The 16,898-nt window shown below is 47.0% G+C and overlaps 1 protein-coding gene across 3 annotated transcripts in view; it reads right to left on the bottom strand.

Annotated features, from left to right (window-relative positions):
- TTC39C (tetratricopeptide repeat domain 39C) overlaps positions 1-14,193 on the bottom strand; it is a 103,505-nt gene extending 89,312 nt beyond the window's left edge. The window contains exon 1 of one of the 3 annotated variants that reach the window (XM_045065467.1): positions 13,900-14,193. In XM_045065467.1, the coding sequence (XP_044921402.1) occupies positions 13,900-14,066 (167 nt within the window). In that variant the 5' untranslated portion in view covers positions 14,067-14,193. The remainder of the gene's footprint in view (positions 1-13,899) is intronic. The other 2 variants (XM_004742846.2, XM_045065466.1) reach the window with 2 other exon arrangements.
- Between the last annotated feature and the right edge of the window lie 2,705 nt (positions 14,194-16,898).

Here is a 16,898-nt window from a genome sequence, read left to right as displayed (position 1 = left end):
ACTTGGGCTCTGTGAGCCTTTATGTGGTCACAGACAAAGGGATAACCCTACCAGTTATCCTCAGGGCCTTGGAGAGAATTGGGATTAAGAAAGAAATGTGCATGACACAGTGCACATTAACAGGAAGCACTGATCACACACTTGATTACCACTGGCTGATTACCACCTGATTATCATTCTCTGTTGCTCTCTGCCTGCACGGCAGTAATGCAAAGACCAAGACTTGTATGATTACAAGACTGTAATACATCTAACTTTATTCTGATTCCTCTCTAGCTTTGCTAATTCATAGTCACTTATTGCTCAAGGTCTGATGCTCATTTAGGGTTACTGATACATTCTGAAAATAATTCTTCAGGCTAAATAAAGTCAATTTTTTTTAGTTTTCCTAATTTTGTCATTAATGTGTGTCGAATATCTTCCTAACTCATTAGTATTGGTTCCTGCTCTATCTTATCAAATAATTCAACCATGTCCATGCTATACCAATAGAGATCACCCAGACACATTTACCAATTACCAAAAAAGCCTTCCCAACCAATCCTGCATCAGGGGTTATTCTTAAAGTAACAAAATTGTTTTATTTTCTCATCTTTAAGTTATAATACGGTCCCTTTATTATATGTGGCAATAATCCACAAACTGCATGAATACTTCAATTGAAGATTAAACACACTCAGCTGTTTTTACGAGCAATTCAAACACTATTTTACGTAATCAAATTTTAAAATCTTTTTATTTTATTTTATTTATTTATTTGACAGACAGAGATCACAAGTAGGCAGAGAAGCAGGCAGAGAGAGAGGAGGAAGCAGGCTCCCCGCTGAGCAGAGAACCTGACTCGGGGCTCGATCCGAGGACCCTGGGACCATGACCTGAGCCGAAGGCAGAGGCTTTAACCCACTGAGCCACCCAGGTGCCCCGTAATCAGAAATTTTAGATTTCTCTATTAAGAGACATTTCAAAGTCAAACTAGAGACTCACTCTTCATAATAAAGTTCTAGTAAACTAGTTCTTATTAAACAACTCTGAACTTATATAAAAATGTGGGCCGCTCACCAAGGCAACTATATCTTCCTTCAGTTTTTAGTAGAGCCATTGGTCAAGAAAACTTCATTTGTCTTTTCTTCATCATTCCTAAGCATTCTTAACTATAAATTTAGGCTTGCACAGAAAGCTCTCTGATGAGATCTGGTTTTATTTTACTCAGATAAAACTCAACATTCTTCTATGAAGAGAGAAAAGCTCACAGTTTTCAAGTTAGACTCAACTACTCTCTCTTATCAGCCAAGTCCAGATCTGAGATGCCAACACAAGGGCTACGGAGAAACACACAAACCATTCTCTCATTTCTTGCCCTTTTTATAATAGCAATGTCACTAGAACAAGAATCTCTAAGCATTCCAACACGACAGGTCTTGACAGTTGGCTAAATGACTTTAGACAGCCATTTCCCCTCTCCCATGGCCCTTTCTTTTTTTCTGTGCTACTTCAAGAGGAATAATTTCTAGCTCAATGTGTAATTTTGATAATTCAAAGTAATGAGTGTCTTGTCAATCATCAGTCCGAAAGCCATTTAGATCTAGGTGGTTGACAGCTGAAGCGAATGGCGTTCCAAATAGAAACAAAACTTTCCTGGGCAATTAAACTGACAGACCTTGCTATAATGTGGAGGGGAAAGGCAGAAACCCAATTACTCCAACGGCTGCAAAAAAAGCAGCCCCATTCTTGCCTTGAACAGTTCAAGAGTCACAAGTATGCAGGCGACTTCAACCTGTTTCTTATAGACATAAAGAGGGCGAGCATAATTTACAAGATGCAAAGGGAAAGTCCTTTCTTGCAACAGAGATCAAAGGCAATACATAACTTGAGATTTTGCAATTCAGTGTTTAGCATGAGGGGTGGGGAGCACTTGAAGGCTTGACAGTGACTCATTATACCAGGAACAATCCTAAAGAGGTCATGAAGCATGATCTTCGTTTAATCCAATTGTTTCTCAAAACCCGAATCTCTGTCATTTAGCAAATTCAGCTTGGATTCGGATACAAAACATCATTTTCCCTCATTTCCTGTCCTGTTAGGATAGCACCACAATTTTTACTTGTGATAAAGGGAAAATGATACAGACATTTACAAAATCTATTAATCTGGTGACGGTTACTTTAAGGGATGAAAATCCCTACGGAGTCAAAACTTGGGGGGCTGCTGCAGAGGAAGCAAGAAAGCACAATGTCAAGGCAAAAGGCCTCTATCGACATGGTGAGATGGCCAGAGCAGGAAAGGCAGATAGTGCCGCAAACTGTCAGAACTCAGAGACGCGCATCACGGTCAGACTCCAGGTCTCCCCGAGCCACACCCAGTGAGGAACAGGATGGGGCGATCGAGCACGTAGGGACAGGCTCAACTGACATGTATTATGGGATGCAGCTGACATCGCAGTGGAGGATGGGACCCGGGAGAACACTCCATCGGTATATCGAGGCACCTTATCTACGTGGCACACCACTAAATGGTACATGTGTTTCCTACTCACTGCTTCTAAGTACAATGGAACAGAAAACCATCATGAAGCACTCTGCCCTACTTCCTCCCCCTTGAGAGGGGAGGTCTCCCTGGCCATGAAACTTCGGGGTAACTGCACCCTGACTTGTGGGGATTTGGCGCTTCTGTGTGTGTGTGTGTGAGTGACCAACTTAGCAAAAAGCTTGTTCACTTCCTAGGAAGGATGTGAACCACAGACCAGTTTAGACCTGGAGATTAAACGTTAGGAAGACCTGGTGGGGACGGAGCAGACAGAGTAGGGCTCTGAAATAGAGTCACCTAAGGCTGGAAAGGCACAGGTCCTGCAAGCTGGCCCCACTGTAAAGGGGTTTCTGGGGTTCTGCAAGCCCACATGGAGAGAGGCAGAAAAACCAGCACTAGGATCCCTTCCTAGATCGCTCTGGGCCCTAGAAACAGGTGTGTGTGTGTACACACAAGTGGAAAAGCGGGTGGGTAAGCGCAGTCACCCCAGGGGCCCAGCACTGGAGGAACCCCACCCCTGGGCTCTGCCCTGGCACCTGTGGTCACAGAAGCAATGGAGGCCCTGCCTTCTCCACCACGCTCCTCCAGCGGCAGCCATACTGGCCGGGGCAGCCCCTCTTCAGCTGTCAGCGGAGGGATCTCACCCCTGCACTGCTCCCTGCAGCCCCAGGATGCCAGTAGCAAAGCCCAAACCTCATCTCAAGCTCAGCCACTGCAGCTCAGCGCCTCTCCATGGAGGGGTTTTGGGAATCCATGGGGCAATCTGGGTCTGCGGCAATGACAGCAGCGCAAGGGGCGGTGGACGTGAGGCCGCCGGAAATGTGGGAGAGGCCCGCACAGGGTGCCATGTCCCGCACAACCCCTGAACCTACTTCCATGGGCACAAGAAGTACAAAGTCACGCGGCACGGTTTAAATAGGAGATTCGGTCACAATTTTAGAGAATTATGTCCTCAGCAGAAGCACCACGTGTGGCCCTGGGGCTGCCAGCCGGCGACAGCTACCCCAGCCTGAGTGTGTGGCTACCATGGGCCAAAACAGAGCAGGGATGCTGAGCACTCCTGTAAGCGTCCTGAAAGCCAAGCAGTTCTGAAGAGCGAGGAAATCCTGGATTCCAAATATTTTTGTCAATATATTTCATTTTTCCCAACCTGTATGAAGAATCTGTCATACAGGTGCCTGGGTGGCTCAGTGGGTTAAAGCCTCTGCCTTCAGCTCAGGTCATGATCTCAGGGTCCTGGGATCGAGTCCCACATTGGGCTCTCTGCTCAGCAAGGAGCCTTCTTCCCCCGCTCTCTCTCTGCCTGCCTCTCTGCCTACTTGTGATCTCTGTCCAATAAATAAATAAAATCTTTAAAAAAAAAAATCTGTCACACGCTGAGATTTATCGCAAAGACTATATAAATGATTTGGGGTTTTATCCTTATTTTTCCATCCTACTCCAACACAGTCCTCAGGGGAAGCCCATCACCCCCACCCCAACTTCCCTGTAAGCTTTTTAATTCATCCTCTAATCCTGGACTTCTGTTAAAGGTCTTGTCTTCAAAGTGCGTGACTTGGCGAGGGATTTAAAGACAGGAGACCTATTTTCTAAGACACATTGTCAGCACACATCCCATGTCCTAATGCAGGAAACTAATTATTCAGATGCTACCCTGACACAGGCAGCCCGGCTCATTGCAAAACTGTCACCCTTCCTCATTTGCTCGACTTCAGCAGTGTTTGGCCTTGGCGTATTAGCCCAGCTTCAATTATGGTATTTTCCCTTCTTTCTCTTAACATATACAGAGAAGTCTGGTCTAATACTTCTTTGATTTCAAACTTTACCCGCTCTCTCGTTTTTCTTTTTTTGTTTTTTAAGATTTGAATTTATTTATTATTTGACAGAGAAAGAGTGAGAGAGGGAACATAAGCAGGGGGAATGGGAGAGAGAGAAGCGGGCTTCCCACAGAGCAGGGAGCCCAATGCGGGGCTCGATCCCAGGACCAGGGATCATGACCTGAGCCAAAGGCAGACGCTTAACGACTGAGCCACCCAGGCGCCCCTCTCATTTTTCTACTATGGAATGGCTTCTGAACTTTTCTTAAATCCAAATGTATTCATCACAAACAGGTGCCAGCACTCCATCATCTGATGAAGGCATAGTGAGCATTTTGAAACATATGTAGTTTATGCTTTTTTGTACTTCTCCTTTATAATATGGACCTTTAGACATTGGGTGAACAGGTCACCTGTCAATTTTACTTTAGGATCATAGGAGGGGAATTATAACACAGTTCTTATAAAAAGGAGGCATTAGATCTGATACAGTGGAGAGCCCCTGCTCTAGAACGTTTCCCTTCCCAGCCACCAGGTTCTTCCAAAGACAGTTCTTCCTGAAATTCACGACAGGGATTTTGGGGTAGGGAAGCTGGAGTTCTGCCTTCTCATGCCATAGAGGCAAGTAACACCAAAACACAGCATGCCACCACCACCACCCAGGGGCAGCCCAGAGCCTTGCAGGCAACTGATAAAACACCACAAAGACTGGCTAGTTAGGCTAGGCCACCTCTCAAGCACACAAGACACTGAGCAGGGGACAGAGCACGCCAAGGACTACGATCCCCAGAGCTGCCACTGCTTGGCCGAGCACAGCTGACACCTGAAGTCACTTCAGAATCAGGAGACTTCATCAGAGCCCTCCGCATTCCCTTTGATTGCCCCTGCCAGGACGAGTGTGTGCTCAGCGGCAGCTCTGCTCCCCACTGCGCCCACACTCAGCACTGGGGAGCCCGGATGCACCGAAGGCAAGAGGCTGGAAGGCCAGACGGGTGTTCTGTGACCTGGTTCTGAGATGCAGAGCGTCAACTCAGGGGGCATGCTGGAGCACCTCCACGGGGTCAAGGCACATCAGGGCGGGAGCGAGGATGAATAATCAAGTTTTCCAAGCTCCTAAAGGGCACTGCCCCGGGCTATACTTGCTGACTGGCAAATAAAGGGGTGCTGATATGCCCCTAAGACCCCTTGGACCTCACGTTACTCCAGCGACCTCTGAAAGGCCAGGAACCTCAGATCGAGATGTGCACCGATCTCTACAATCTCAGCTCGCGCATAAGGACAGGTGACGGTGGAAACACTGTGCAGACTTCACCAGTGCTGGAGAAAGGGACAGAAAGAGCAGGGCCACTGAGGTCTCCTACCACCTTGGATCAGTCAGAACAAGTCAGCTTTTACAAAATACCCCAGCATGATGGTGGGGAGGGGACAAAGGAGGAGTCGGGGAAGCAGACACGTCAGACATCCTATGCCAAGCCGGGACCCTTATCCTATAGAAGACTCAGAGCCACAAAGTGCCAAAAGCTCTGGGAGTCTCATTCTCTGGAGACAGACTCCCCGGTGGGCTTGAGGGTGTGGTCTGCATATTGCTGTCCTCCCGGCCTCAAAATGGCTTTAGCAGCACACAGGCCAACCGCTCATACTGTAGAAGTTACAGAAGAACAACAGTATCGTGTAGTGGGGAAACACACACAGACTCTGGAGTCTGATGGTCTTGGGTCGCACCCCGCAATTCCATTTCCCCGTGTGACCTTGGACAGGTCGTTCAACATAACTGTGCCTCCCCCCAACGCGTGAGGGGGAGATAACAAGAGCACCCGGTCACAGAGCTGCAGCAGGATAAAATAAAGATTCACGTCCCAGGAGCGCTGGCACGCGGCCCGGCATCCAGTAAGCACCAACTACTATTTACCCCAAAGGGCTTATTTGGAGGTGTATTAGGAAAAGTCAGCTACCCAAGCCAGTGATTTCAACAGCTATTACAGCTGTGGACAAGACTAAGTGAAAAAGTGACTGTTTCTGAGGTAGACTGAAAGATAGTTAAATAAGCAATAGCACCTTGAAGGACCTGCTTCTACCTTAGGTGTCCCACACATGGCAGACGCTGTGTAGGGGTTTTCTCCGTAATAACGGATCACCTTCCTGTAAGACAGGAGTAACTACCTGTTATATATATATATATATATATATATATATATATATATTTCTTGTGTTCTGAAATCCTCGAGCAAGGAGATAGAAAAAGCAACCCCAGCTGAGGAAAAGGACTAAGACAGCAAACCATCAACCACCTTTACACACAAAACAAACAAAAATACCCTATTTCAATCTCCAAATCAGATGCCAGGAAGTCAGGACTTTCTCTTCTGTGGCAGCAAATTTATGTGTAGTTTTATACAAAAATATGTTTTTGTAACTATGTATGGTGAGGGATGTCAACTAGACTCAGTGTGGTGATTATTTCACAATAGATACAAATCATTTATGTTGCACACCTGAAACTAACATCTATGTCAATTACATAAAAAAAAAAGTGGAGGGGGGGCCTGGGTGGCTCAGTATGTTAAAGCCTCTGCCTTTGGCTCAGGTCATGGTCTCAGGGTCCTGGGATTGAGCCACACATCGGGCTCTCTGCTCAGCGGGGAGCCTGCTTCCCCCGCTCTCTCTCTGCCTGTCTCTATGCCTACTTGTGATCTCTGTCAAATAAATAAATAAAATCTTAAAAACAAACAAACAAACAAACACCATGCAGGCAAAGTCACTCAAAAACCAGAATGCATCTCTCCCATAATAAAAAGGCTTTCAGTGGTGACTATGTACCCAGGTTTGCCCACAAAGGCAATTCAATCTCAAATTGGACCTATGTTCTGGCTGCAGAGCACACTAAGAATTCGGGAAACAGAGTCAGTGGTGGAAAAGGTATAAGGCAGATTTGGGCCCCCCCCCCGCCCCCACCCAACCACAGCCCTGGCACGAGGCAATTTTGAAATAACAGGAAAATTCTTTGCTACACAGCCGTCTACTTTCTGTATGTCCTTTATACTTCCCAAGCCCTTCTCAGCGTTAGCCTTTTGGAAGTCCCACTGTTTTTGCTGGGGAAGGACAGTGACCATGGCAAGGAGCCCAGGGTACAAAAAATGGGCCTACAAGAGCCTGAGCAAAAAGGCCTACGCCTCTGAAATATGATGATGTGTTTGGGGATCTCCAAGTGGTTTCGTGTAACTAGAACAGGAAGTGTTCTATGCTTCAGTACTCATGCACTCTTCCTTTATGCCTTCTTACCTTCACCCAAACTTCATTTCACTCAGTACAAGTCCTCTAACTAGGGTAGGGACGAATCTCCCAGAACTACCTGTTAATGGAGCACACAGGACCCAGAGCACACAGATTCTTCTAAGTGTTCATATCTAACTTTTTGGGCTTGGGGGTAGGGGCGCGCGCGCGCGTGCGCACGCACACACACACACACACACACACACACTCCTGCAGTATACATACTCATTTTTCCTGTTAATTTCCTACACATAAACTCTCTAATTAGTCTACAGGCAGTTGCATTTTTAAAAGGATCCCAATTAAACAAAATGAATCTTTAATGAATATTTAATCAGGACTTTTCCAGAAGCGCAATGATTGGGGGGGGATAGGAGCTTTTTTTTTTTTAAACACACACAGCCCTAAGTTGAGAAGGATGCAAAAAGGCAACAGAGGCGCTTCCTGTCTTTCCTGCCAGTTCCCTTACATCATTTCTGCTTTTCATTGCTTCTCCTTTTCTTCCATTTCTGCACCAGTGGACTCTCCAGAAACTCCAGCAGGAGTGCTGCTATGTAGGAAAAGCCAGACATGCAGAAAAGACAGGCGGCCTACAATCTCTTCCCATCCTCTCAAGCACCTGCCACAGCTTTGGGCAAAGAAGCTCAGGGTACCTATCGGTCCAGGTCTCTTACACAGGCCTTTTGAGTTTTTCCAGCCAGAACTCTGGTTTGTATCAGGGGTCAATGATTTTTTTTTCCTGCAAAGGACCAGAGAGTAAATATTTTAGGCTCTGTAGGCTACATGGTCTGTCACAGCTATTCATTACTGTTGCTGTATTGCATAACAGCCACAGAAAAGACAAAATCAAGTGACTGTGTCCCAATAAAACTTTATTTACAAGAACAGCCGGCCAGATCTGGCCCGGAGGCCACCGCCAGCAATCCCTGGATTATACAGAGCCAGCTCTATGACAAGACCGGCTCTGTAATCAACATGCTCACAAATGAGACGCAGGTCATAAGGCTTTGTCATATAAGCATTAATTGTGTTAAAGGATTTAGGATCCATACTTTCATTTTACACATAAACATATTACCAACCATGAATTTTTCTTGCCTTTTGTTTTTAATAAATTTTGGCCATCTTTATCATTTAAAATGTTAAAGAAAAACAAAACCCATATAATACCAACTATTTGCCAATTCTATAGCAAATCTATATTTATTTATGGATATTTATCTCAATGAACATGCTTTAGAGCCACTACAGGCTTCCTGTTTAAGCGGACAGTGATTTTTTAATATGACTTTTTAATAACACCTACAGCCAGAAATTGGTGGTAGTGTTGGCAGGGGAAGAACAGCCTGTGTTTTAAGGTCAGAAAGAACACCAGGAGTTAAAGCAGGAGGAGATGATGGAGGCACCAGGCAGAGGAGGGAGATAAACGTCCAGCCTGGGAAAGGACAACATAGTTCAGTTTGGCCAGGAGCTCCCGAGGTCTCCGGTCTTCCAGCTCAATGTGCTTCCCCTCTCCCGCTAGTTCTCCAATTAAAACTATTGCAAGTCAAAAAGAGAAAAAGGCACCGAGAGTGAATTATGGACATGAGGGCCACAGTGAGGAACATCACGGTGAGGAACGCGGTGGTCACACAACATGAGCTGACTGGACGACCAGCAGCAAAATAACCCCAGAACCCAGAGCTCTCAGGAAACACGGACCAACCAGCGATCCGAAACAATGCCAAGTGCGGAACCAGCCATCCAACAGGACAATGTAATCACACCGAATGGTTTGCAGCGTTCACCCATTTCACAGCTCCATGTGGGTTTTCCACGGTTTCCTGGACTTCACTTCCACCTGCCACAAACTCCTCCCAACTCCTCCCCTATCGTGATGCCCAGGCAGCATTTCCTCCACAAAAGTTTCCTTCCTGTTGAGTTAGTCCTCCTGTTCTCCACTCCCACAGGTCACAGCGGGACCCAGGAAACATCTCCTGTTCCTCACACCCCTGCCAATTGTACCTACACCACAGCACCTGAAATCCAGGGCATGTTCCTTGTGAATGTAATGATCCCCTATTTTATCGTGTGTCCAAGTACCTAAAGCTCTGAGTCTCTGTCACACTCATGGAACATCATTTGGGGGCCGGGGGCAGAGGGGGAGTGAGCGCTGCTGCTTTAGATCACTAAGCCCAAAGACCAACAACAGGAATTTGATTTCAGGTAGTCAGTATCATGAAGGTACCAAGTTGTGACCTTCAGCTCAAAGCAGAAAGGCTCCACGGTAGCATGCATCTATCTCAATCTCTGGGAACACATCCCCAAGTGCATGATGGGGTCTCAGTACCAACAATAGGGCACCTTGTTACATTATTACTGCAGTACACAATAGAAGTGACAGTTACATTCTGAAATCCCAACTAAGGAGCCTCTTACAGCTCAAAAGAAAGACTCTGCTGTGCATATATTTCTAATTCCTATATGTCGGGTATCTAAAAGACACAATCCAGGCTTTTCATTAATCCAGAATGTCCTTCATAATAGGTTTCTATAAAGTAACCATTTCTCCTCATTCCACAGCTGTTGATGAAACTTTTATCACGCTAGTGAGGCGGCATGAGAAAATGACCTTCTTGCTTTAATACAAATGTTATTGTTACACGAGATGCAAAATAGGTTTCTACTGTTAAACTAGGAGGATAAGCTTCTGGAAGGTTTACTCCTAGGGAAAGGATGGTCTTCTGTGACAAAAGAATCCTAAGAAAGGAGAAAACCAAACAGCTTTCTCTTCTGTAAACAGAGCAGAGAAGTGTTCCTAGAATACTTATAATAAAGTCACTAACTTTTCCAGCAAGCCATTCAAGTCTGGAACACAAGACACTTTTCCCAGTACAGAACAGGATCTAAATCTTTCATACGCTCTATGTGAGGTTTTCCCAGTACAGAACAGGATCTAAATCTTTCATACGCTCTATGTGAGGTTTTCCCAGTACAGAACAGGATCTAAATCTTTCATACGCTCTATGTGAGGTTAACCTTAAATATAAAAGCTACCTGCACACAGGATGTTTCTCCCTTCTGCTCAAACTATGCCATAAAGAAGCAAGCACAATAGTGGGGAAGGCATCAGGTATGCAGCTAGCTAGCATTTACTGAGGTTTTATGTCGTGCCAGCTACCACGGAGTCTTTCTTTTAATCCTAATAATCACATTAAGATCTACACTACTCCCATCTTATAAGCGAGGAAGCAAATTTTGAGTAACCAAAGTCAGCAGCCACAAAAAGTAGCAGAACTACGACTGTAAGCCTGGTTACAGGATCCTGGTCCACAGCCGCACCTCTACACAACCAGGCCTACCAAAATATGGATCAGCAGCACACCTGGGAGGTGGCAAGAATGCCAGGCCGTCCCACATCACAAACAAATTAGATGGATCAAGGGAAAGCTCATGGCATAATGCTACCACTTCTCCCCCTTAAGAAAGTCTGACTTACTGGTAAATAAGGTCAGAAGGCAAATCCTAAAATACAGTGATCCTTGAACAGTGTGGGGGTCAGAGGCACCAACCATATGCAACTTTTGACTCCCCAAAAACTTAACTGCTAGTGGTCAACTGTTGACCAGAAGCCTTACTGAAAATATTTTATTGTGTCACATACTATATTCCTATAATAAAGTAAACTAGAGGAAAATTTGTTAAGAAATCACAAGTAAGAGAACCCTGGGTGGCTCAATCAGTTAAGCATCTGCCTTCGGCTCAGTTCACGATCCCAGGGTCCTGGGATCAAGCCCCACATCGGGCTCTTTGCTCAGTGGGGAACCTGCTTCTTTGCTTGCTGTTTACCCTGTTTGTGCTCTCCCTGTGTGACAAATAAATTCTTCAAAAAAAAAAAAAAATCACAAGGAAGCAAAAATACATTTACAGTACTATTAAAAAAATCCACATGAAAGTAAATCCATGCTGTTCAAACCCATGTTGGTCAAGGGTCAACTGTATAATAATTTTAGTGAGACTAGCAGAATGAGATAATGAAAACAGCCCTGACTTAGATCCGCTAGACTTGTGTCCTGGTCCATGCTGAACACGGAGACTCAAGCCCCTCCTGATAAAATTGTATAATACACCTCACCCTTTTGTTGTCACCAGAATAGTGAGAATAAAAGTGATAATATGCCAGCACTGTGCCAGGCAGAACACAGATACTACAATAGTTTATTTCATTTTTTATTTTCAAAACACAAGTAGGGGCAGTGGAACTTGGGTGCCCTGGCTCAGTGAGGAGTCTGCTTCTCTCCTTCTCCCTCTGCCCTTCCCCCTGCCTGTCCGTTCTCTCTAAAATAAAATGAATCTTTAAAACACATACACACGTAGATAGCTCCTGTCTATACTATAAATCCTCCCTGGACACCTCCCCCTCCTCTACCCTCAACATACTCACCCACAGAGAAACTCCTTTTAGGTACATCTGTTTCTGTGAGAACATCATTCTATCGCTCATAATCTGTCCGCTTTTAACAGCACTTACGATTGCCTATTTAACAGTATTTTTGCCTTATTTCAGGCTTTCAATATACAGAAATCACAAGGTACTATTTAAGTACATGAAAGCAGTTTAGAAAAAAATGTTAAAACAAGTAATATAGCAATTCAAAAGAAGTATTGAAATAGACAAGCAATGTATTTTGATCAGCAACTCAAGAGTATATTTGACTCAGGCTTTCTCCAGTCTTCTCTCATACAACATAAACTGGTAATCTAAAAAAATAATAATGGGGCGCCTGGGTGGCTCCGTGGGTTAAAGCCTCTGCCTTTGGCTCAGGTCATGATCCCAGGGTCCTGGAGTCGAGCCCCGCATCTGGCTCTCTGCACAGCAGGAAGCCTGCTTCCTCCTCTCTCTCTCTCTGCCTGCCTCTCTGCCTACTTGTGATCTGTCAAATAAATAAATAATAAATAAAATCTTTCATAAATAAATAATAATAATTAGCACTGTACCAAACACTCATGTCTGCTTTTCTTCAGGAGGTACATTCTCAGACTGAAATCAGCTTGGTAGCTTTTAAAAACAAAGTAGACTGAGTAAAGCTAAGAGGTTTTCACTTTCAGTTTTTGTGATTTTTTATAACAAAAAAACTTATTTAAGGGTAAACTGTCTATAGTGAAGAGTTCATAGTTCGGAGATATTGTTTTGCCACTAAAAAGCGAAAGCTCCAACCATAGAACCAGCAATCTTTGAAGTCGGAGTAAGTCAGGCGTCTCTACCTCCCCCCATCCCTCTCATTTCCTTACAGACTGTGGCTCTTGATCACAGATGCACAACGGTCCCTTCATTCCTACCAAACCACCCAGGTCTGAAAAAGTGTGAAGCATGTGTCCCTTAGCCACCTACAGGGAAGTTGCTAATCAACACCCTGGAGACGCCTCACCACTGGAAGGACAAATCACAAACTCCGTTTCCTAAACCAGAAAGCAGATGCTTCTGGTCCCCAGTGAAACTGAAGGCTCCTCCCACTCACAGAAGAACGTTAACCAGGTTTCAGTTCTTTCGATTCATTTTTTTAAAAAGACGCATTTTTTAAAAAGCAATTAACTGAGCACTCGTGTCCTTCCTTCCCCCCTTACATATATTTACAGTCCCTCCATTTTCTTCAAGTTAGAGAGGTCCATGTATGTCCACTCGCTCGAAAGGCATTAGGAACTCATTTGGAGGACTGAGTTCTAGAAGACAGGCCGAGAGAGAGGTGAGCAAGCCGAGTTCGGCTGAGTTTGCATTCCCGCACTACCAGGCAATTACGCATGTGTTTCCAAACAAGAAAAGCGTTTGGAATGCACAACGATGCAAAGTAATGCGAGGCACAAGAAATGGGCACAATGCAGCTGGTGTGCTCCGTGTCACAAAGGCTGCTTGGGCACAGCACTGCGAGTCTGAGGCTTCCAGCTGCCTCCCATCGCATCCGGTCCCAGGTCCCCAAACCCAACGGGCTCCGGACCGGTGAGAGGAAAGCGGACAAGCACTGGGCGCCCCTCTCGGGGGGCGAAAAAGTGAGGGGAAACGGCGGGGAGGACGGGTAGCGGGTCCCGCGAAGCCAAAGGACAACAGCACGGGGCTGGAAGGGGGCGATGTGACAAAGGCGCAGAAACGCCGGCTGCAGCGCAGGCCGAGGGAGGCGACCTGGGCACGGGGGCCAGGGATCAGGGACCGACGGGAGGGGGAGGTGGCTGCTGGGGCCCGCGGCAGACCGCGGCGCGTGAGCCGGCCCGGAGGGGCGCGTGGCCGGGGCGGGGGGTAGCAGGGCGCGTCGGTCACCTGTATTGTTTGAAAAGCTGGTCCGACTCCCTGAAGCCGTTGTTGAGCAGCATGTTGATGCCAGCCAGAGCCAGCTCCGCGTCCTGCAGGGGCGCCGCCGCGGCCGCCGCCGCCGCCGCTTCTCCGTCGTCCTGCCGCCGCGGCCGCTGCTGCTCCGAGCCCGCCATGGGCGCGCGAGGCTGTGCGCAGGGCCGAGGCGAGGTCGGGCGGCAGCTGCTGCGGCCCCCGCGCGCCCGGAGCCCGGCTCTACCTGCCCCGAGCGGCGCGCTACCGAGCGGGGCGGGGGAGGGGCTGGGCGGGCCGGGGCGGGCCGGGGCGGGCCGGGAGGGGGGTGGAGCCGGGCGGGCTGCAGCGCGGCGGGGGACGTGAGCGCCCAGGCCGCCACCTCCCGCCGCGGCGGGGATTACTCAGCAGCCGCCCGCCCGCCTCCTCCTCCCGCTCCCTCCGAGACGCCCCCCTCGCGCGGGCACCCAAGTGGAATCCGTTTCCGGGTGTCTCTCACCCCGCCGAGCCGGGGCCCGAGCGGCCGCCGCCCCTGCTGCCTGCAGCCCCCGCGCGCCGCACCAGTCCCTCCCGGCCCGGGTCCCCACCCCGCCGCCCTGGGCCGGCGCGCCGAGCCTGCTCGGACAGGACACTCGCGAGGAACCGAGGCCCAGACTCTGGACTCTTTCCTCCGAAAGAGCCGAACCCGGGGGGCAGCGGAAAAACAAGCGGGCTTGAAAGGGGGACAGAGAACGCCGCCCGGAGCGCAGCGAGAGCGCGCGGCTGGAGACCACCTGGCCGCACGATACCCTGGCAGGCAACGCCTGAAACCCAGAGCCACCTGCGCCCGCGACCCCGAACTTTATCCCGACCTTGGGGCCGACCCCCCGAGCCCAAGATAGCCAATCCCCGAGGAGGTGGGACGAGGGGGCGGGGCCCGAGGGCACCTGCGGGACAGCTGCGGGAGCCCAGCGCGGAGGAGGAATTGGATCGGAGAGAATCCGGGATCCTGGTACGCACCCTTTCCGGCCGCCACCAACATTTGTGCCCCATGGGGCAAGAGGACAAATGGAGGCCAAAGTGACATACACTTAAATATTTAAAGTTTATAAATTAAGCTCTTCAAGTGTTTTCTTTTATTACCCTGACAATTACACTTTCATGCCAATGAAACAGAAAATAAGTATAAAGCTATGGTTTATTATATGACCGAGTATAAGGAAAATGTCAAAGATGACCAAACTCAGTCATTGTTGCATATGTCTGACTGTTCTAATGATGGGCTGGTAATGTCTGCGTGGGTAACACTATGGAGACAATTCACAAGTGATTTTTATGTTTTTCCATAAATTTATATTTTTCACCTTTATTTTAGCAAAATCACTAAATCCGTTGTGACAATCAAGACTAATGTCAGATCAGACCACCTTTCTTAAGTCACTGTCGTTCTTAGACTGTGTGTGTTTTTTTAAAATTTTTAATAAACATATATTTTTATCCCCAGGGGTACAGGTCTGTGAATCGCCAGGTTTACACACTTCACAGCACTTAGAGTGTGTTTTTTTAAATTGCAGTTTGGAGAAATGGCTCCGCTGAAACTGTTTTTAAAAATTAAAAAGCTGTTTTGGATTGGAGATTCACCCGTTCACATACAGCATTATAACGAGGTCCATATGATAAATTGGCACAGAAAATACTTCAAAAATAATTTTATTTCATCATACAAGTTGCTATCACTCATTGTGTGATTTGTGCCATCCCTTACAAGAATATCTAAACCCATGTAGTATTTCCAACATTCATATATTTAAGAGTAATGTGAATTGCTGTCATTCCTTAGCTGTCATTTGTCAGAACACCATGCTAATTCTCGAGTACATCTGGAGCCACAAATTAGAACATCAAAAGAAGCAAGAAAAGGGATGATTCTCACCTCTCAGAAACAATACCACATGAATCACTGCATTCATGTGATCTGAGAGGATCTGAAAGGTTTGCCAGGTTTCTTATCCAAGTACTCTCGGATGTAAAATAGTGTTAGATTCAAACATACTAATAATAAATAAAAAAGATTCCAGTATCAGCAGTGCCACAGATCTACATGGCATTCATAGGCTGTAACCTCTGTATTTCAGATATTGAGCAAGAGGTAAGCTGCATTGCCTTCAGGTCTGAACAATGTTCATCGTGAGAATGAGTGTTCAGGGTTCTAAATTCCCTGAAGCCAGCCCCAAGTGCCAGATCCTGAGTGACAGAGGTGTCCTTGTGTTCGTTAACAAATTTATGTGTCTGTCTTTCTCTTGGGTACTGTACTGGCCATGGGACTCTTGCCAGAAAGTGTTCCCTGGTCACACATTGCCAGTGCTGACAACACGCCCAGTATATAAGCTTTCTGAACTTTGGATCTGTGGAACCATCTACCCATAATCCTGAAACAATCTAGTCAATAAGGGAGAGAAGCCAAGAGGGCAATACCAAACCTAGCATAGAGCCTGTACCTCACCTCTCCCCACACACCTGGAGAAGGCAGCCAAGCCCAGTTCTCCATGTCTCTGACAAGGAGAGTCAAGGAATTGATGGCCCCGTGGGCATTAACAAGTTGGATCTGGGACCCTGCAGCTCAGAATGGGGGGTGGGGTGGGGAGAGATAAGCAAAATCAAAGCAATCTGTCTCAGAAACCTAGCACAAATGCTTACACAGACTTAGTGAAATTTAGCTGTTGAGCAATTGGGGCAAGATCCAGTGCACTTGCCCAGCACCCCATAATAGGCGATATGGATAGAGGCTGACTCTGCCATGTAATTTACACCAGATATGTACCGAATTGGATCCAGCCAAGTGCCACAATTAGATTAGCAGCAGCATCTTGAATGGACATTTTCAAATATTTGCTCTGCAACGAGGGATTCAAAGAGGATTCAAAAACGGGACTCACAACCCAGAAGCGAGGCAACACATGACCCAGTAATTAGACCTGTGACAGCTGTAGTTGTCCAAGTTTCACCTGGTAGGCAGG

Source organism: Mustela putorius, unplaced genomic scaffold, assembly GCF_011764305.1.
Source record: "Mustela putorius furo isolate JIRA1106 unplaced genomic scaffold, ASM1176430v1.1 tig00003858_pilon_pilon_pilon, whole genome shotgun sequence".
Lineage (NCBI taxonomy): Eukaryota > Metazoa > Chordata > Mammalia > Carnivora > Mustelidae > Mustela > Mustela putorius.
This window is presented reverse-complemented; position numbering and strand designations above follow the sequence as displayed.